The sequence below is a fragment of the Podarcis liolepis genome, assembly GCF_965112155.1.
Source record: "Podarcis liolepis genome assembly, chromosome: 12".
In the NCBI taxonomy this organism is placed as follows: Eukaryota; Metazoa; Chordata; class Lepidosauria; order Squamata; family Lacertidae; genus Podarcis; species Podarcis liolepis.
Window position 1 is genome coordinate 40,674,981 of NC_139563.1, and position 21,751 is coordinate 40,696,731.

Below are 21,751 nucleotides of genomic sequence, written 5' to 3' on the forward strand. Positions count from 1 at the left end.
TATGAGCCCTATTCAGGCAGGCTGCTTGCATGTAAAAGCTACATGTGAGCAGGGTGAATAGGACAAAGCACAGTAAGCTCCACACCCTTGCAATTCTGTGCCAGTCACCCTCCACAAGTCAAATGGTGAAGTCTGAAGCAGGAAGCCTCGTCTACTCATGAAGGCTGCCTATAAGATTTGAAATCCCAATTTACAATTGAATGGAAAATATCCACATCGGGTCAAGGGAGCTTTGGATCTGCAGATCCAAGGCCGCCCCCAGCATCCCAGAACACCCCAATTTAGCCCCTGTTGCCAGTAGAGACCGTCAGCAGGCTCCTTCTATAGAACTATCAGAGGCCTCCAGGGCAGGCAGGGTAGACAGCCTGCTGCAACCAGTGGAGAACATCTCCCCCAACAGAGGAGCTCTTCTGCATAATCCTAATCCCCTCTGGGAAGGTTAGGATGGCTCTGGTTTTTTACAAAAAAGCTTTTTATTTCCTTTGGTGAGTCACATGACTTCCAGGTGCTTAGCATTTTTGAGATAAAAATGAATATTGTTCCAATTAGAAGAACACTTCTTCATGTGTGATTTTGCAGTTGGCTGCATAGAGGTAAGAAGGGCTGAATTTAGATTACACCAATTAGAATAAGCCTTTCTGCAGATTCTTTTTTCAAGGCTTCCACTTGTTATTCTTCTAATTCCTTTGTTGCTAAGGAACACTGCCGCAGGAGATATTAGAATTACCTGCTATTAAGGTAATCAAGGGAGCTAGGAGTGGACAAAAGAGTTGAGCCCATTAAATCACCATAAGTAGCAGCACTTAACTGAATGCAAATAAGGGTGCCAAATTTTGTCAAGCTAGGCGGATGTCCACGTCCAAGAAATAATGGTAAGAATAGATGGCAGATTGCATAAAATACCAGGATGATAGCAATCATGTATACAGTAGTAACAATAAAGCTGAATTTATGTTAGCAGAGTTTCATGGGAACCGCTCTGGGTCCCAGAGTGGGTAATGTCTAAAAGGAGAAACAACATGGGGCTTCTGAACGATGTAATGTCTTCCCCATGCAGCTACTGACAGTGCTGACATGGAAAGGAAGTACATCATTCACTCAATCCAAATTCTTCCTGCATATGTTACTGGAGTACCATGGGATTCAAATACCTAAAAGTGCTTTCCACGCTACTCTGGTTATGAACATAAAAACCACCCCTACATGGAATCTCCTTAAATACATGCACTAGTATAAAACACAATTGAAAAATTAGTTTTTTGATGGTACGTTCTTCCACAATCTTAGTTTTGTGGTGCATTGTCTTCTATTCTATGTTACATGGAAATGAGCCAATTAAATGAAAGATTCATTTGTTAACACCTCCTATGCTTCCATACACCGCGTTGCACCCCTTAAGGATAATAAAGTGTACCGCACTGACATCCATGCAATGTTATTTAAATTGCCACCCAACCACCTCACCCTGCCCTGCCCTGTATTTTGCCAGAATGAAGGTGGCAAACCTAGTTGTGTGGAATATCCTCATGTCAGTGCTGTATGGAGATTTGTGTTACTTATGTGAATAAATTCCATATTAAATAATATGCTACGCCACGTGAAGAGCCTCTACGGTCAAAGTAGATCAGCATACACCTTCTGCTTTTCATAATGCAAAATACAAGACAGTCTACTGCTCTTTTCAAAAACCATAAAACTCCCAAAAGGCTACTTGTATTGTACACAGTATTTAAATCCAGTTAATGTTACCACCTTAACTGTATGGTTTTGATTAAAGATTAAAGGTCCACCTTCATGGGGACTAGTAGTGTGTGTGTGTGTGTGTGTGTGTGTGTGTGTGTGTGTTTTGTTTGATCACAGTGTTGGTTTGTAATGGTTACTCATGTCATGATCCATCTGTCAAGTTTTTCCCAACAGCGGTTGTTAAAATTAGAAGAGGGTATGTTGTTGGTTATTTTTATTCACATCCAGATTAATTCAAGACCTAAAGTAATCAGTTTGCATTATATAGCCTTTCATGCAGTTTGCTCAGATTTATAGCTTGGTTGCTTTAGTCTCATACTTGCGAAACAGCTGCTAGGCATTTAGCTAATATCATGCTGTACACAAGTGGATTCTGATTTGTTCATTTGAAATCATACGCCAACAGCAACATTATGGAAAATATGCCATAATGCTAAATCTTTATCTGGGAGGGGAGCATTTACCACGTAATGTCCTAAACCTACAGTGTCCATTACTCATGACACACCATAGTCAACCCTGTGTTAACTCACCAAGTGGTTGGGTTGTGATTCTGGTTCTAGACTATCTATTCATTAGAACTTCTCAGCTGATCTAGACCAACTACTCCAGGAATAACAAAATTGAGAAAGAAATTAAAATATTTTGATACTTTTAAATCAAAATAATAATGCTTTCTAATACCTTATGAATGTACCATACACACATTTGGAGTTAACGAATGACGTCAATGAAAAATACTCAGTTTTCATAGTTCCACAACAGTTTTTCTGTTGTCTTTGTTGAGAACCGTAGATGTGACTGAATTAAATAAAACCAATTAAACCTTTCCCTCATTTGATTGTGTTTCTGCCAACGGATCGTATTGGCTAAAGCCCATTCCGCTTTCTCATTAAAATGCAGTTCCTAGCTGAACAAGCCTAACTGGCAAGAAGTCACTAAACATAATTGTTTGAAATATGAATATTTCTAAAAACAGTGCATTTTGATTACAGTCATCTGTTTAGATGAGGTGGCATTTTACTGTGATTGTATTTCAACAGAAAGGGATGTTTTATCTTATGGCTAAAGAGGTGATAAATAGAAAGCTTGACAGAAATAATCCACTGAACACAACCTTCAAAACAAATGTACTTTGCACACCAAATGCTACATTTGGATTTAATTCTTTTTTAAAGCATTCTTCCATAATGCAATTTATATTCATAATCAGCATGGCAGCTTGAAAGACTAATACACAGAGTGGTATTAGTGTCTCTGTTCATTAAGAAGCAAAGTATTAATATTTTAATTCATGGCATGTTTGGATCCGATTCTCAGCAGACATTCAAGCTTCTTAATCTGAAACACACATTTCAGAAGATAAAAAATAAGGACAAGTGTGGTGATTGAAACTAGGAAAGCAGACTTTTAAAATTTTAATATTACATAATGAAGCACAATCTATTCTCTGTTTATGTTGTTGAATGGCTAAAAACAGTTGCTTGAAGGAAAGTAGCCAGAGAAACATCTATGTATCTAAACTGGTTTATGCACACTGATGGGTTCCGTCTATGTTTTCAGGATTACAGTTCCAAATGTAACACAAGGTTAATAAGTGAGAGTGGGGGGAGCTAAGCAGTTATTTCACGTAACATTCAGAAAGAGAGGGAAAGCAAGCATGAGTTATTTTCTTGCATTTGTAAGCTCTGGCCACATGGATTTCCCAAATTCCTTGCTTTTCCAAACTCCTAAACTCAGTTTGTCTGGAGTTACAGATAAACAGCCTTCCATAGAGTTCAACCTCTCCCGTGAGAAATTTTGAGCACTTACAGTGGTACCTCGTGTTAAGAACTTAATTCATTCTGGAGGTCTGTTCTTAACCTGAAGCACCACTTTAGCTAATGGGGCCTCCTGCTGCTGTGCCGCCACTGCACGATTTCTGTTCTCATCCTGAAGCAAAGTTCTTAACCCAAGGTAATATTTCTGGGTTAGCGGAGTCTGTAACCTGAAGCGTATGTAGCCCAAGGTACCACTGTATATAGTTACCTTACACACACACACACACACACACACACTACCCACCTTTAGAACACACAGGTCATCTACTTCTATATAACCTGTCTTACAATGATAGACCAGTGCTGTCTATTTCAACTTGTAGCACTTATTTAGACTTCAGATTTCCGGTAGATGCCTTCTCTGTTGTGTATATCCCATGAAAAGCCTCTAAGGTGCTTCTGCTGCTCTGTGATTATTAATTCAGAACAAAGGAAGCAGTCCAATCAGTAATGCGTCTGCCTAATAAAGAAGCAGTTACTATAGTGTGGTGTTCGAGAAAGCCAGCGTGGTGTACTGCTAAGAGTGTGAGATAAGAATCTGGGAGACCGGAGTTCGAATCCCCACTCAGCAATGAAGCGCACTGGGCGACCTTTGGCCAATCACTCCCTCTTAGCTTAACCAACTCCACAGGGTTGTTGTTAGGATAAAGTGGGGAGGAAGAGACACCCGTGGACACTACTTTGAACTCCTTGAGTGTCAAGCTCCGAGAGACCTCCCCTCCCTTTGGTAACTTCACAGATAAGAATTAATGAGCAGTTGATAGATTTATAGTCCTTTTATTACAGCTTCATGTTGTGATCACAAATACACAGCTCTCTGAAAGGAGGCCAGTTGTCTACTCTAAACCTCCTTACTACTTCCGCAGCAAGAAAGGCGCCAACTAGAAGTTCCTCCCTCCCTCTGCCTCCTTTTTCTCTGATACATTCAGACCTCCGAGTCAGGGGACCCCATACTCTCGATCGATGTCTCTCCTAGCTGTCCCCTCCCTTCCACTTCTCCTGTCATTATCTCGTAGCTGGGTAGCTCCTCTATAAGCTGTTCAGCTTCTGTGTCTGTATCTGCCTTTCTCTCTGCTTCTGAAAACCCTGGAGGGGGGGAATATTCCCCCTCCTCTTCTGAGAGAAGCTGATCTGCCTGCGACAGCATTCCCCCATCTTCAGATCCAGACCATTCCCTAACGCTGAGAAAAGGTGGGATATAAATGAAACAAACAAACAAACAGTGGGTACTGTATAATTTTTGTGCAATTTGCTTGGAAGAACTCAGGTCCCAATTCAGTTGCCCAAGGTGAATTGGGGACCTGAGTAAATCTCTCATCATCCCTCTGGCCCCGCAATAAACAGTTTTAGTGTATTGACTGGTATTCTTTTTGTCATCCCTCGCTTTTTTGCATGGGGTGGGGGGGAGAAGAGGGCAGCAACTTAACCTGGGACGTTATGTAAGCATAACATGTGCACTGCAACCGAGCTGTGGGCTCTTCATCACCTGATTTCCAAACCCCTCCCTAGTTTATAAGGAGGCAACCAAATGATAATCAACTACTGTCTGTACATGAGATGAATGAAGAAGCAGGGAGATTTCATGGAGATCCTGGATGTCAGATACCATGTCTGTTCTATGTTGGTCACTGCTATCACAGCCTGATAATGAAATTAAGCACAGAAAAGGGAGAAAATGTCATTCTTCCACTTTAAGATTTGAATCATGATCTTTATCCCCCAGTTAAACTGCATACAGCTTAGAGAATGAAGATCTCCTTGATGAAAATACCAGGCTGCCTATGGAGCAAATGGATGTGTCAACTCAATGCTGCTGAACAGCAAGACTGTCTGAACTATTTTATATTTCCTATTGTTAGGTATTGAGAATGTACTCTCTACTGATCTAGAGAGCTGTAAGAAACCCTGAAGAAAATAAGGAGTACTGCGTGGACTTTGAACAAACCGGTAAGCCACTGTGTACTAAGGATTTCTACAATTTCTGAATGTAAGCATTGCCCCTGACCCGGATTTCCCACCTGCTCAAATAAATTACAAAAATCTAATTTTTATAGACTAGACAGACACTATACAAATATAACAAATAATCAGCAGCTGAACTGATAACGGCAGCACTGCTTTCTGCCCACCCATAGTGGTGAAAGTATGGCACAGCAGAAAGCAGGCCAGCAGCAACCCCACTTGTGTCCCAACTTAACAGCTAAGGTCAGGATTTCTGATGTCTTGACCTAGTTTGTACCACAATCTAGGTAAAGCATGTTCAAAAATAGCTTCCAAAGTGCTTTTTTAAAAAGAACTTCAGTGATCACTGCTGTCAAAATTGTAACATGGGAATAGTTTTGGACAAATACAGGAAGAATCAAGGATTTTATCAGAGAGAGAGCATGAGAGGGAGAATGAAAGCTTCTTTTGATTTTTCTACACTAATGGTTTTTAATTGAAACTATTTATTCATAGTTTTAATCCTAACAGTTTACTAACTGAATAATAGGATAAGCTTCACAAGCTGAAAAGCATGATATTAAACAAAAAGATAAACATAAGCTGTGAAGTTGAAAAAAGCTCATCGACTCAGATCCACTGTAAAATAACAACAAATCCTGTTGTTTCCTTTTCTATTTATCAGAGGACTCGTTCATCCATCCATCCATCCATTCATTCCAGAGGGGGCACCTAGCGTAGAATGCAGCTGGCAGGTTGGTAAGTGTGGCACCCTAATGGCGCCATGTGTCACAAGTCTTGGAAGCACCCTCTGGTTGCCACTGAGCTACCAGGTGAAATCCAAGGTATTCATACTAGCATATAAAACCCTAAGTTTAATGGAGCTTACTCCCAGGTGAGTGGAAACAGGACTGCGGAATAAGTAGTGCGGAAATCAGGCCCCAGAACAACATTATAGCTTTTAGCAGCACCAGTGCTTCCATCCATTATGCTGCTCTGCTAAATTGGGTCAACCAGCACTTCCAGGCGTGTTAGTGGAATTAAGCAAAATTGGCACAAAAGTGGAGAAGCGGCATGGAATTGTCTAGGCAAATACAATCCTAGATTATACAGTAGTGGCCAGAATTGTGGAAACCTTTTGGAGAAAGTGTATTTTCGAGGTTTGATGGCTCATAACACCACCTTTTTTTGGAGTAATACCATAAAATAATACCATCTTTGCAAAAAAAAAAAAAAAAAGTGGTGCTATGAGCCATCATTGCCAAAACAAGATGACACCTGATTGGCTCTCTAAACATTCCTTTTTCTGGTTATTTGGCTATAACTTTTGATAGAATGCAGATAATTGAACAAACTTTGTTGCATTACATTCTTCATTAGATTATCTTTCTATTGATATATAATTTTGTGGTATTACTAAAAAAAAGTAGTGTTACGAGCCATCAAACCTTAGAAATACACTTTCTCCAAAAGGTTTCCACAATTTTGGAACTAGTGTACCTATCAATATTATCACAAACCATCGGTCTGATAAACAGTTACTACCATTCTGCGACTGACATGCAGCAGAGCTAGACAAAGCTGACTCATTTTGCTACAGTGGTATCCTGGACAAATCAGATCAGCATCCTTCTTTCTATGCACTGTTGAAGTTATGCACATCTCTGAATATCAGCTGTTAGGCTAATCCACTGCAATGAACCCATTGGGCAAGGCAGACACCTGTTGTTAATCCACTCTGGCTTTGGCTCTTGGCTTCACTGCAGGCATTTCTTTTGCTCACTAGTGACCTTTGGAGAGTAGCTTTATACAACTGCTTTGTATTAGCAAGCTTTACTATGGAGACAACAGAAACAAGACTTGAATCTCTGTGCTGCAAAACAAAGCACAGCAATACTGAAAAGGGTTATTAATGGAAGACGTCAAAAGTTATTACGAAAATCACTTACTGCTTATTTAAACCCAACACTTACTGCATATATAAACCTTGTCACAGTGCAAGGCTGAAACAAATGACAACTTTTAAAAATCTAGGTAAAGAGGCTTGTAATCCAAAATGTCTTTGATCAATGCCCCATTTGTGGTTCTCACGTCTATTTTAACCATTATTCAGTCTGATGTATTTGACCTTTAGGATAAAATAAGGCCAATGGCTTTTACATTTATTTGCTCCATTGTGTCACTGTAATTGAGTTCACCTAGAGAGACATCTGAAATTTTAATAACAATAATCGTTTAGGCACTAAATTTGGTGCTTTTAATCATAGGGGGCAAATGGCCTCTTTTCAGCTAATCTGCTAAGTGGGGAAAAAATTGAAGTACTGCACTCCTGAGTGATGACCATCTCTCTTATTTTTACAGTACTGTTTGCCTCAATTTCCATCATCTTTTGATAACTTCAGATTCTGATAATTTGGGGAGATATTCTGAATGAGGGGCTTGAACAAAAGATTATGTGTTGCACATTAAACAAGACTGAGTTCTATAACATAGGAGCTCACAACACCCTAGGTATTTGATGAGGGTGGCGCTGTTGTCTAAACCATTGAGCCTCTTGGGCTTGTCAATCGGAAGGCCGGTGGTTCGAATCCGTGCCACGGGGTGAGCTCCCTTTGTTCTGTCCCAGCTTCTGTCAGTTTAGCGTTCGAAAGCACACCAGTGAAGTAGATAAATAGGTACCAATGTGGCAGGAAGGTAAATGGTATTTCTGTGGGCTCTGGCAGTCGTCACTGTCCTCCTTGCACCAGTAGCAGTTTAGTCATGCTAGCCGCATGACCCAGAAAGCTGACTGTGGGCAAACACCAGCTCCCTCGGCCTGAAAAGCAAGATGAGCGCCACACCCCACAGTTGCTTTAGACTGGACTTAACCGTCCATGGGTCCTTTACCTTTACTAGTATTCAATTCTGTTTACTGAATTGGGAAGCTGGTACAACCAGTGCATGCTGGGAAACACAATTCCTTCAACTTTTTACCTTCACATTGTGTTTGAGTCCTTACTTTGATATATAGTAGCAAAACAGAGATGATTGGCAAAAATCATGATTGCCTGGGCCAAGACCTCCCAGCAAGTAAACTAGTCACCTCAGGAAGTAGGATTCTCTCTTACCCAATTCAGAACTCAACTATGTGGCAGATCAAACACCTGGTCAAACAGAATAATGCCATTTATACCATACTTCCTGATACCCAGACTCCAGCAGAAAACACGGCTGAGACACGATTACAATCATTAAGCCCACTCTAATTTCCAACTTTTAGTAAGGAGACCCCACCTAACCTCTAAAAGGGTGAAAACCTTAGTTTCTCCTTCTTACTTCATCTTAACCTCACTTCCAGCAGTGGCTGATTTTGGGGAGCTCAAATGGTTTGGTCACATTGGGCGCTGAGCCTTGGGGGTGCCACAGGGGCCACTGCAACTATGATTAAAATGGAATGCTAAAAGCGGGAGGGTTAGCAAATTTTGGTGTTGCACAGAGCACTACTGAAATTTGAGACCCCAAGGTCTGCCACTGCTTCCAGGCATTCCTATGAAACTAAATTCCCATAAAACAGATTGGATTTGGGTGCTCTGAATACTCTTCTTTTATCTGAATCCCACTATGTGCTAGGAGCATTTCAGTGCAGCACACTGAACCAAGAAGCTCTTTGGTAAAGGCATTCTATTGCCCAGGTGCAATAGCAGAGCTTTTTGAGTCTAAGAGCTGGAAATCATACAAAAACCTAAGGCGTAGACTCCCTGGACCAAGCTTCTGGTTCTGACCAGCACAGGCACACATTGCTACCAATTAACAGGATCCCCTCTATGCATTGGAAAGATAACTTTAAATCTCCTTTCTGCCTTCTGGAGTTTCATGTCAAGTGGGGACGCTCCACCCTTTTTCATCCATGTCGTTAGCATGGTAATATTCTTACTCTTTTAAGAACTTATTTTATTTAGGGTTGTAAATGTATTAGGTTAAATGTACCCATGAATTTATGTTTATATGCTGCACCACACTTGATTAGTTGGTAAATGAATTCCTTTTCTCACCCATCTGTAATAAACATCTTTTCAAGTGTGCTCTTGAGTAGCACGCCGCTGACCCATGTAAAAGATCCCTCTCTTACACAAGCGTGTGTAGGGGTTACATGTGAAACACACACACACACATACACACACACACACACACAAGCTTTTTTTTTAAAGAAATACATTCTGCCCAGAGTGGTGTAATAGGCCAACTTCTATGCAGGAAAAAATAGATAATGAGGCAAGGTGTTTCTGGACTTCTGATTGTTTCTCGATTATTTCCAGATATACAGATATTTTCAGATATACAAAAAAAGTAGTATTTTATTCATGATTGCATTCTCATTTCAGTTCTCAGACAAAGTTTCTTCTCCCAAGTACCTGTGACTCTAAGGGATCATCTTAAGTGAAAGTCAAAGTGAGCGTGTGGCTGGGTAATGAAGTAAAGCTACACTCCATAAAGTGAAGGAAAGAAGCAGTGTGTCCAAGCTAAGCCACTTTCTTCCCCAAATCATCTTCCTACATGGATTAATCACCTTGTTTGCCTTAGTTGTGCTTCACTTTGCTGAACTCCTGCTTTCAACATGGATGCACAGGTGCTACCTCCCTTTATTCACCGCTTACTAAAGTATTGGTCTATACCTAACTCAATAAAATGCCTGGAGTCCCCCTTCCCTTGCAACAGGCATCACTTAGCTTGGGCAGGGATGTGTACTGTCAATGGATGTTGATGATATCATTCACTGCACATAATCACAGCCGCCTGCACAGAAGTGGGGAGCTCTCTTGTGCTCCTCTGATGGGCTGGGAGAGCAAGAGGAATGGCTGTTAATTTTAGGCCCAGAGTGCTGCATTCATATGCATCATCAACCATTGTTGTTATGCTAGGCAACAGATCCAAGTCTGGAATTCATCAAATCTACCTATTTAGAAACAGCCAGGAAAAATAATATACATTTTGCTTCCTATTATTATTATTATTATTATTATTATTATTATTATTATTATTATAATATTTGTTCTGCTTTACAGTGTGGGTTGGATCCAGCCCGAGTCAGAAGAGATCTGTGGGACTTTTATCGTGGCTAACATCTCATTGATTTCAATAGGACCCAAGCTCAACTAACTTAGTCTACCCCATTGTCTCCAAAAGCAACTCACATTACACACAGAGAGAGACAGACAGACCCTGGTCTTGTTTACAAACTACAGTAGACGTTCGGGTTGCAGACATGATCTGGGCGGGATGCACGTTCACAACCCGCATCTGTGCATCTGCTCACGCGTGGGTTGCAATTTGGCACTTCTGTGCATGGGCAAAGCGCGATTCAGTGCTTCTGCGCATGTGCGACCGCCGAAACCCAGAAGTAACCCGTTCCGGTACTTCCAGGTTTTGGCGGTCCACAACCCGAAAAAACTTAACCTGAAGCGGCTGTAACCCGAGGTTTGACTGTATAAAGACAAAATACACAAGGGGAAGAAAGAAAAGATGGAGAAGATGAATCAGTTTGTTAATGGCAAAACGAAGAGGTAAATTGTGAATAGCATTGACATCTGTTCAGAGACAGGTGGATTTTCATTTGCTGGTGTTCTTTTCTGGATAGAAGGGATTCAACTACCTGATAGCACCTTAGTTCTCTAACTTGTGACAGAGGGCAGAGTATGCTTCCCCTTGCTTCCCCAGTCTCAGGGCAAATGGTATTAAAGATGTAGAAAGAGCACATGGGCGGGGGGGGTGTGTGCATGCAAAAATAGAGCTAGACAATTCACTTTCTACAGATTTTGCAACTTCCTTAACAGCACTCAGCTTATGCAAACTCCTTTCAATGTTTTTTAAGCAGAGGTTTGATGGACATCTGTCAGGGATTCTTTGGGGGTACCTTCTAACTCCATGATTCTATGAAACAATAACCCCAAATATGGGAAGTATAATAATGGGAAGTATAAAATTCACAATAAAATTTAATGTGTAATTTCACTGGCATTGCTTCTGTTTATAGAGTACATATATGGTGTCTGGCTTTTGGAAAAGTTATTGCTTGTGATAACCTCCTTTCTGTAACAAGCAACATGCAACACATCTATCAGCTATTACCTCTATTTTAATATTTATACTTTCAAATCCAATCTATAGGCCAAATAAAGTTTTGTACTCATTCAGCTGCCTAAGACACAGCCCTCCAAGACCCTTTCAGGGAAAAGTTCAATTGCAACAAATTGGATTTTCAAAAATACTGAGCATCTCTTGAGCATGGTTGTGCACTTGTGCACCTCACATTATAACAACTGATTCCAGTGGCACCAAACTGACTAAATCAAAATACATAACAATATTGCGGATCAGATTGTACCTATGCCAATTCAGAACTGAAGCTGCTGCAAATCTTAGATGAATTTAACATCCAAATAACCGTACTGATAGCTATTCTGTCAAAGGGGCAGACTGAGGCTACAATCCTATACACAGTTATCAGAGAGCAAGTCCCACTTAAATATTATGATGTTGCAGGGAATATAAGGTCAGTAGGTTATCTGTTTTAATTTCTGTGTGGTTTTATTGTACAGATGTACAGATGTATTGTATAGATGTAAACCGCTTTGGTCTTTTTAAAAAGAAACTGTGGTATACAAACATTTTTATAAAGGAAGGAAAGGAATTGCTTAGACCTCACACTCAAGCAAGTTCTTACACTGCAAATTTGATAACTAACTGCTGCTTTTTATCTCAGTAGGGAAACAAACTTGTGTTTGAGAGTCTCATGAAAACAGAAATGTGTAGTTTGCCTCTAAAACTAGTTTCATAGCTTATCTCTTACTTTCTCAGCTTATTCTAGTTGAAGCAATTGTAGACACTCTCCCCCTCAAAAAGCCAATCTAGCACTGATCAAAGTATGGCACATTTCTGCATTGTGCAGTCCAAAGTGAATTCTGCAAGACTGTTGCACTTTGTTGCAAAAGGAAACACATGAAGTTCCAAGGCAAGAACTATGCTAAAAATATAACTAGGATTGCTTGCAAGGAGAGAGGGAGAGGGGGGATTTAAACATCCTTCTGCCAAAAATCAGCGAAGCATAATATTGCATTCAAAGAGCAGTCAAGATTCCTAATTCTCTAGCCCACACATGAAAATGCCTCAGTTCTTAAACTCTTACGTTTGCTAAAATACAGTCAGAATAAAATATTTTAAAAACAAGCCAATAATAATTATGAAAATAATAACACAATATAGGAACTTTATAGATTTCATAATTCTCACCTTAAAAAAAAAAATAGGCATACATGCATTAACTTACCCAACAGCATTGCAGTCTCTTCTAATGAAAAGAAAGCTGGTAGTACAAATCTTCTTAAGCCTCCAGTGGCATGAAAACTATTACAGAAATGAATAGAATAAAGTCTCCTGAGCCTTTCCCCTGCCGGCGTGTTTTACAAAAACCAGTAAGGATCACACTGAGAAGTGTCAAACCTGAATAAGCCACTAGCAATTGGACATAAAGCCTCAGGGCAGTTAGCTTTTTCATAGGTGATCATTTGATTTTGTCCAGAAAAAGAAGACTCCTACAATATGCAGGGAAACAATGCACAATCTGCTACAGACAGCAGGCTGAGACATGTAGACAAAGAATCAGTTTTCTTCAAAAGACTTGGATGAGAGAGCTTGTCACAGAAAAATAACTCAGCCACCCTGAAATTACATCAAACCAATCCATCTAAATTCTGTCAATCTGCTGCTTTTCTCATTGCATTTTAAGAGCTGTTCAAACTGCAGCGTGGCAGAGTCCCTGCATTTATGGTGTAATTTATGATCACAAGAGCACCTCTCCTTTCCCCCTTACATATTCAAATGCATGTTTGAGCACTACAGAAAGCAAGTTGCAATCAAATACATTTGTCCTAGCTCTATTAACCAGGGCTTAAATTTAAGAGCTAGACCTTTATTGGTATATTTGTTTAAGGTATTCAATAACCATGATCCTATTCTCTAATCTAGGAGGAATCCACTTCCATACATGAAAAATCAAGTGCATAGCCATGAAGAATTTGAAAGAAAAGGGTTTACAAACTACTACTACTACTACTACTACTACTACTACAAGGAGATAAAGTGAAATAAAGGCACCAACATTTGCATTTCTATGTAAACTTTGCTTGCATGCTTGAACTATTTCTTATGTATAATAAAAAAATAAAATAAAAGAGTGTCATTATGCAGACCGCATTGGAAGAGTTGTAGTGCCACATCACAATCCTGGATTTGCATGAAGTCAGAGCTGGGTAGGGGAGCAGAAGAGAAGGCAGGCTGCACAACAGCAGTGGCCATGATATGGGAACGAGATGAGAGGAATACTGAGGGTGAAAGTAGTGGCTTAAAACAATGGGACGGGTGTGAATAGACTCAAAAGGGAAGAACACGGGGGATACGAGAAATAGCACATATGGGTACAACACAGAAACTAACACCTTTGCACTGTACAGTGGTACCTTAGGTTACATATGCTTCAGGTTACATACGCTTCAGGTTACAGACTCCGCTAACCCAGAAATAGTACCTCGAGTTAAGAACTTTGCTTCAGGATGAGAACAGAAATCGTGTGGCAGTGGCACAGCAGCAGCGAGAGGCCCCATTAGCTAAAGTGGTGCTTCAGGTTATGAACAGCTTCAGGTTAAGAACAGACCCCCGGAACAAATTAAGTATGTAACCAGAGCTACCACTGTACTCAAACTTCACCCTCTTCCATTCCTCAGCTGCCTCAGGTGAGATAAATATAGGATGTGGAATCCTCAAATATGCCATAATACCTTCACACAATGTATTTCACTCTTGGTACCATGTATTATCTCCAACATGAAATGCCAGATTCAAGTATTTTATTAATCAGCAAACATCCATACATGGACAACATCAATCAACTGAACTTAACGTTCTTTAACTGAACAATAATAATAATAATAATTTTTTATTTGTACCCCGCCCTCCACGGCCGGAGAGCGGCTAACATCATATAAGTAATACAATATGCAACAAGCTAAGTGACTGGATTGCTCTTAATATTCTGTTCATCTAAAAAGATACAGTGGCAAATAACATAATGGGGGGGTGCAAAGAGGGCTGCAAAATAGGAGAGGACAGGAGACGTGCATGCGGGGGCGATCTGCGTGGAAGGAGGACTTGACAAAAGGAAGAGGTAGGAGAAAGGGGTGAATTTACTAACAGGGCGTGTGTGCAAAGGGGAGCTGGAGAATAGGAAAGAGGAGGAGGCATGAAAATGAAGGTGGTCTGCGTGCAAGCGGGAGCTGCTTCCGTGGCTGAATTGGCCCAGTCAGGAACAGAACCAGAGCACTGGCTGGCTGGGAGGCTGGAACAGATAAAACCCTCCCCTCACCCTCTATTGATTCCCCCATGATCCACATCTAACTAGCTTTGCCTCCACAACCCCCTCAGCTTCCACCCCAATTGTATTAACCCTCCTACAGTATTTATAACCACAATCCCCAAGCAGCCCCAGCTCTTGCCCTTCAGCGCCCCACGCCCAGCATTTGTAGAAGACCCTATTTTGCCACCTAGGAAACGCCCTCCCCCCAACACACATGCACATAACACCCCCATTCATCTCTGTTCTATTAACATACTATTCCACAAACCCAATATTAGCATACTACTGAATCCTACCACTTGAATATAATATTGATGTTTAGCCACTGTAGTGCAATGCAATCCTGTTCATGCTTACTCCAAAGCAAGTCCATTGTTGTTCCATGAAACTTATTCAAAATCGTGGAAACCTAGGATTGAAGCCTTAAGCATCCCAAAATACCAGAGCAATAGATAGATTTGTGTTAACATGGAATACATATAGAACAAACGTGTGTGTGTGTTTAAAACCATTTCTATAGTATAAGTTATTTCTGGATAAACAAAGGCAGGAAGATATGTTTAATATTTAACAGATAGTGTGACATATAAATTGCCCCAAATGATTGATGCACTATAGTAAGAACTTGGAAATTAATTAATGATTATGTCTGGTAGCAAAGAGCACACAATCAGCAGTTATATATAATTCAGCCAAAACATCCCATTTCATTTTGGGATTTGTCATTATGACGTACATTGCCAACAGCATTTTTACTAACCAGATTAATTTTGCTGAATAAATTGATTTCAGATACACACACACACACACACACACACACACACACACAGTTTAGAATACTGAATCTGACTAACACAGAAGTATAAAAAGGCATCTAATTTGAATCAAGCATCCTTTGGTTTGCTGATGAATAGCAAACCAAAGGCAGCACAACCAACTGCTAACAAAAAGTTATGCTTTCTGTGAACTAATGGGAAAAAAATAGTGAAACACATGTAGCTCTGCATAGCTGGCATTTTTTTTAAAAAAAATAAGAAAGTTCAGAATTTCATAATTTACAAATTCATGATGTTTCAAAGAAACTGAGGAGAAGACATGGACCATAGTCCTAGGTGAAGCATTATAGAACACTCAATTTCAATATCCCTTAAATTTCAAAAAGTACTGTGCGTTATCTCTGTCAAAAAATAAGAGTGATTGCTTCAATAGATAGGCACACAGATATGCTCAGATCCTGGAGCCATGTGAAATCAATCAACCAAAGTAATTATAAATATATCTATCTGAACTTTGATGGTTCCACATAGATTGAGGTTTCGAGATAGATTTGCGATTTGAAAAGGATATACAAACTGCACACAGCTTAGTCTAATTGCTACACACTGTTATAACTTTACACTAAGTAAAAGGAAAAGCCACTTGTGTATTGTAAATTGGATTTGGTCTGTTCCCTGTGGGATTGTAATACTAACAGTCAAATCAAAGAGTTTTAGCTCCATTTAATCCTTCTACAATCTGCTTTCCCCCCCCTTCAGTGCAGAGCCACTGAAGCCAAATGATTCCCAGTGCCATAAAGTCCAGCTGATTTATCCCCCTGCTGGGAAAAGTCAATAGAACAACCTACAGCCTGATATCCTGCACATCATGCACCCAACAAATCAAAAGGGGTTGACAGCCCTCCAATTCAACCGTGCATGTGTTTTCTGCTGGCGGTAGACACTACAATATCTTGCTTTCATTAATGTGCTTTTCATCTAAGTGCACTAATAACAACTATCCCCACCACCACCACCACCACCACCACCAGAGTGCTACACTTCTTATGGTAATCCTAATTCTGTTCCAGAAGCAAGATGGTTTTCATTTCCAATTCCTTCTCTGAGATTTAATTTTCAGCTGCATTGCTGTCAGTAGCAGACAGTGGGAAGGGGTGGTGACACTCACCTGACATCTGTGACTACTGCTTACAGGGGAGGGACAAGGTGGCAGGCAGGGAGACTGGTGTAGTGCAAATGCACCAGACTGGCTCTGCTGGTGCATTTACACTGTGCCATCCTCCCTGCCACCTCGCTCCTCCTCTTCCATGTAGACCACTTTGTGATCCTTGAAAGATAAAGGTGGCATACAGGTGCAGCAAGGACCTTAACTGCCAGAAATTGGAAAAAAGAATTTGTGCCAACAAAAAAAGAATGGCAGGATAAATTATTAGATTCTACTGAACTGGCCAGATTAACAGAGACAATTAGGGGACAAGAATTTCAAAAAGAATGGGGGAAATGCAGAGAATACTTTACCAAACATTGCCCCAAAATATATCCCTGGACTTGTTTTGATTAATTTCTACAGGAGACTTTGTGGTTTTTTAAGCAATAACTAGGAAAAATTGGAATAATCACATATAAAAGAGACAGTACACAAGAAGTAAATAAGGAGGCTATTTACAGGATAAATGAAGTCTTTTATTCTTATGTTATATTTTCTTTATGTAAGGGGATAGGAGTTTAATTCTGATAAATTGTCAATGGTGTTGGGTTCGTTTTTATGTATGGGTTTTTGTGGACTACTGTACGTTGTAAACAGTTGCACTCCCAGCTGTTACATTAGCAGTTCAATCCTATGCATGGTTACTCAAAAGTAAAAGGGGTGGCCCACCCATGAGGCAAGGAGAGGCCACCACCTCAAGTGGCAGAATCCACAGGGGCAGCAGATTCCAATGTAGATTTTTATTCAGGGCCGACCCACCCATAAGACATGGTGAGGCAAGGTGAAGAAATTGCCTCAGGCAGCAGGACCCACCAGGAAAGCAGATTCCTATGTTGAACTGGGAAATGGGAGCCATTTGGGGGTCCACCTCAGGTGCCAAAATGTCTTGGCCAGGCCCTGTCAGTGGGGCTTGCTCCCTAGACCTGCATATGACAGAGCTTTCCAAATTTCCCACGTTTGTGTTATGGAAAAATTTCCGGGGTGAGAGACTACTCAACAGTTCATTGGGGTGCAAGTCTATGTGGTCAGTAAGAGAAGGAAGTTCCAGCCAAGTAATTTGGAGCAAAACAGTGGTCAATAGACCACGATCTTTGTTGTTGCGCAACAGGTCCCCACAAGAGTATGAACCCAGAGCATGGGGTGACATCCTCTTTTAAAACTTCCCTCTTTCCCCCAGAATTCACTTTGAGAAGCATCATTGACCCATCATCACTACATCACTAGCATGTCACAAATGGGGAGGGGTATACAAGGGTTACACAAGTTCAACATTAGGTCACTTTATCAGACACCTTTCCCAACACCTCTTAAGTACCCATCACCAAAAGAACAATAAAACTCTTTACATATCCTTGCCCTCAGAACTTGTCTGGAGATGGGCTTTCAGAACACCTGACTTGCTAAACTGCCTCTGCGGATGTCTATTGTTGCCTTCTTGGTCACTCCCTGGGTGGGGGGCCATGTACCTGCTCTCACGCTTGGGGAATTATGGCGGGGTGCCCTGTCCCTACTGCCTGCAGTGATTTCCTGCTTCTTGGTTCATGTAGGGAATTGGACCTTTCTTTAAGGGTTAAAACAGCGTTGGAATGAGGAGAGTCGGTTAAAGTATGGATTTCCTATGAATTTATAAAGCTAGGTTTCTTCCCTGAGCTGCCAAGTCGAAAGGATACATTCAGGCATAATATTTGTAACATTGTAACAACTTTAAAGATGTACCCCCCCCCGTCATTTCCGTAACAGTGGTGACACACTTTTTAGATATGCATCATTTCGCAACACAGTACAGTGGTACCTCGGGTTAAGTACTTAATTCGTTCCGGAGGTCCGTTCTTAACCTGAAGCACCACTTTAGCTAATGGGGCCTCCTGCTGCTGCCGCGCCGCCAGAGCATGATTTCTGTTCTCATCCTGAAGCAAAGTTCTTAACCTGAAGCACTATTTCTGGGTTAGCGGAGTCTGTAACCTGAAGCGTATGTAACCTGAAGCGTATGTAACCCGAGGTACCACTGTAATCCAGTTTTACAAGCAAACCAGAGGTTAAACTTACCCCTTTCCAGCCCCAGGAGGAGTGTGGGGAGAGTTCCCACAACACTGCAGTCAACACACTAACGTGTCATGACAAGACAGTTTGGAAAGCTCTGGTACTGTATATGGAATTGCAGCCCAATAGTCTTTTAAAGCGAATCTATTTAGTTTCTTTAAACATTTCTGGGACATAAAAGCATTCTTATGTGTACTTGTAAGGCAACACTTGCAGCGTTCTGTAATTAATCCTGACAACCATCTAAAGATCAAACTGATGTATGCTATAAAATACCTAATGCCACTTGCTAGGTCACATATTATGACCACTTATTTCAGTCATCTGAGTAATAGCATAAAACAGCTAATGCACTTCACTCCCTCCCCTGGCCCACCCATTCTTTTTTTTTTTTTTTTTTTTTTTTTTTAGAATCAGATATGGTTCCAGAGTTCTTGTGAAATAATTTTTTTGGGATATTCATGCAATACACAACTTCTCGCTCTCATTTAACAAAGGTTTAGCACCACAATGGTTTCTGAAACTTATGAGATATGTTCGATCTTTTAATTGGCTTTTAAACTACCGTAAGTAATCAATTGAAAGGTTGAAATTAATTCTGAAGCCCGAGATCCATAGAAGTGAGACATTTTTCCTACTCGTGCAACAAAACTACTGTTTGCATCTTTATGCTAGCCAACATTTACTGTATTTTTACTCTATAAGACTCACTTTTTCGCTCCTAAAAAGTAAGGGGAAATGTATGTGTGCGTCTTATGGAGCGAATGCAGGCTGCGCAGCTATCCCAGAAGCCAGAACAGCAAGAGGGATTGCTGCTTTCACTGCGCAGCGTTCCCTCTTGCTGTTCTGGATTCTGAGATTCAGAAATTTTTTTTTCTTGTTTTCCTCCCCCAAAAACTAGGTGCGTCTTGTGGTCTGGTGCGTCTTATAAAGAGTAAAATACGGTACTTACTGACGCCAATTTCCTCTGAGCCCAGTCAGCTTCAGTGCTGTGTAGCAAGAAAACTTTTTATTTTAAAAACAGAAGTTACTGCATTTAACCTGAGACAAACTATCTGCTAGCCTTAAAAAAACATTTTAAAGATTTATTTTCTTTTTATCAAATACGCTTTAAGGAAGAAAAAATTGCCACATTCCCTGCAACTTGGAAGAGTCTCCATTAAGTTTTTATCTGCCATCAGTTCCATTGATTAATCAGAAACAAATTTTAATATGCAATTAAAGGTTTAGTCGACTAATTACATTGATTAATCAGCTGAAGTCCTAGTTTTCAATTAAACAGTATGTGGCATATTATTGTAATATAACATAACTCGAGTCTCAGGCTGGGTTTGCATAAGTGTTTCAGCCTGCACTAACTTTTCTTGCTGCTGTTTCAAATCAGATCATGGAAATTTCTAGCCTGTGCTTCCACAAGATGACCCTGGAGTGTGTATGCTGATTTTAAAGTACTTCAGCTTTCCTCATCTGGCCGTAAGCACTGCATGTAGTATAATCAGTAATTCCCTTCCTGTTAAGCAGGCCCATAAATACAGCCACAAAGAAAGAATAATGTCTTATCTGGAATGTCCATGGTTATAGCTGACACTTCCCAGTGAGAAATCAACATGATCATTGAAGCATCTTTTTCAGTTATCACATGCATTGCTGCCAAGCGCAGCATCTCTGTAACCATTGATGTGCCAGTCCAGCTGCCAATTCCCCCGAACAACTATATCTATCAGACTGCTTCACACAAGAGAATTTCAAGTGTCTCAACCAGCAGCGGTATGCAAACAGTGCAGCCATGTAGTTGACCTCCAGAATATCTTGGATACACTTTTGTAGTTGGAGTAAATTAAACATACCCTCCAACATTTCTCTGATGAAAATAGGGATGAACTACTACTACTAATTTTATTATTCATACCCCAGCCATCTGACTGGGTTACCCCAGCCACTCTGGGCAGCTTCCAACATATATAAAACATAATAAAACATTGAACATTTAAAAACTTCCCTATACAGGGCTGGCCGGATAACTCCATACGCCCCAACATTTCTCTGATGAAAAGAGGGATGTCCTAAGGAAAAGTGGGGTATTCCGGGGTCAAATCAGAAAGTGAGTCAGCTTCTGAAAATTCAGGACTGTCCCTGGGAAAAAGGGACACTTGGAGGGTCTGAATCAAATTGTACTGTAAATCTGCAGGGAATAGAGGGAAAGAGAGGTAGCAAGAATCTTTGTTGTACTGCCATACAAATACTGAATTTAAAAATTTCTGTTGGAAAGAATGGGAGCAGGGAAAAGGCTTAGCTGTCCTCATATAACACCAGGCGGAGATCTTCATCGTATCAGCTGAATGGCATTAACTACAGCAAGTGGGTGAAATGAGGTAATGAGAATGTTCAGCATGCTAGTGACCTTATCATGCTAATATACATGTAGACTAATTCATGAATCTATATATAACTTCCAATGGGCAGTGCTTATAGCTACCTGGCCCTACGCCACACTCAAATAGTTTGTTCAGTACAATAAGCTCTGTTTTCAAGTCACAACAACAGAATCAGTAATTGTGTAAGGCCATATGGTATACCAGCTCTGAATCAAAAGCCAAATTACTTCCTTATAATCAATAATAGAATACACTGCCACTGAGCTACAGTGAAACTTTGAAAATGGCCTTTAGAAGTTTACATCAAAGAATCCACATCTATCAAGGGAATAAGACAATTCCCTTGGAAAGTTAAGGACTGCTCTGAATGTATTTTTTTGTGTTTGCACCTTAAGGGCAAAGATTGCCTTTGAGCAGAGTGTGACTGGCTAATGACAGACTAGGACCCAGCATCAAGGTGATCT

At 40.5% G+C, this 21,751-nt stretch overlaps 1 protein-coding gene across 12 annotated transcripts in view; it reads right to left on the reverse strand.

The window, feature by feature from the left end:
- ZNF385D (zinc finger protein 385D) overlaps nucleotides 1-21,751 on the reverse strand; it is a 554,298-nt gene that overhangs the window by 260,067 nt on the left and 272,480 nt on the right. The window contains exon 1 of one of the 12 annotated variants that reach the window (XM_083468262.1): nucleotides 12,808-12,832. The exons of the other annotated variants lie outside the window; for them this stretch is intronic. Within the exon in view, the coding sequence (XP_083324388.1) occupies nucleotides 12,808-12,817 (10 nt within the window). The 5' untranslated portion in view covers nucleotides 12,818-12,832. Of the gene's footprint in view, nucleotides 1-12,807; nucleotides 12,833-21,751 lie in introns of those variants that run through there. 12 annotated transcript variants of the gene reach the window in all.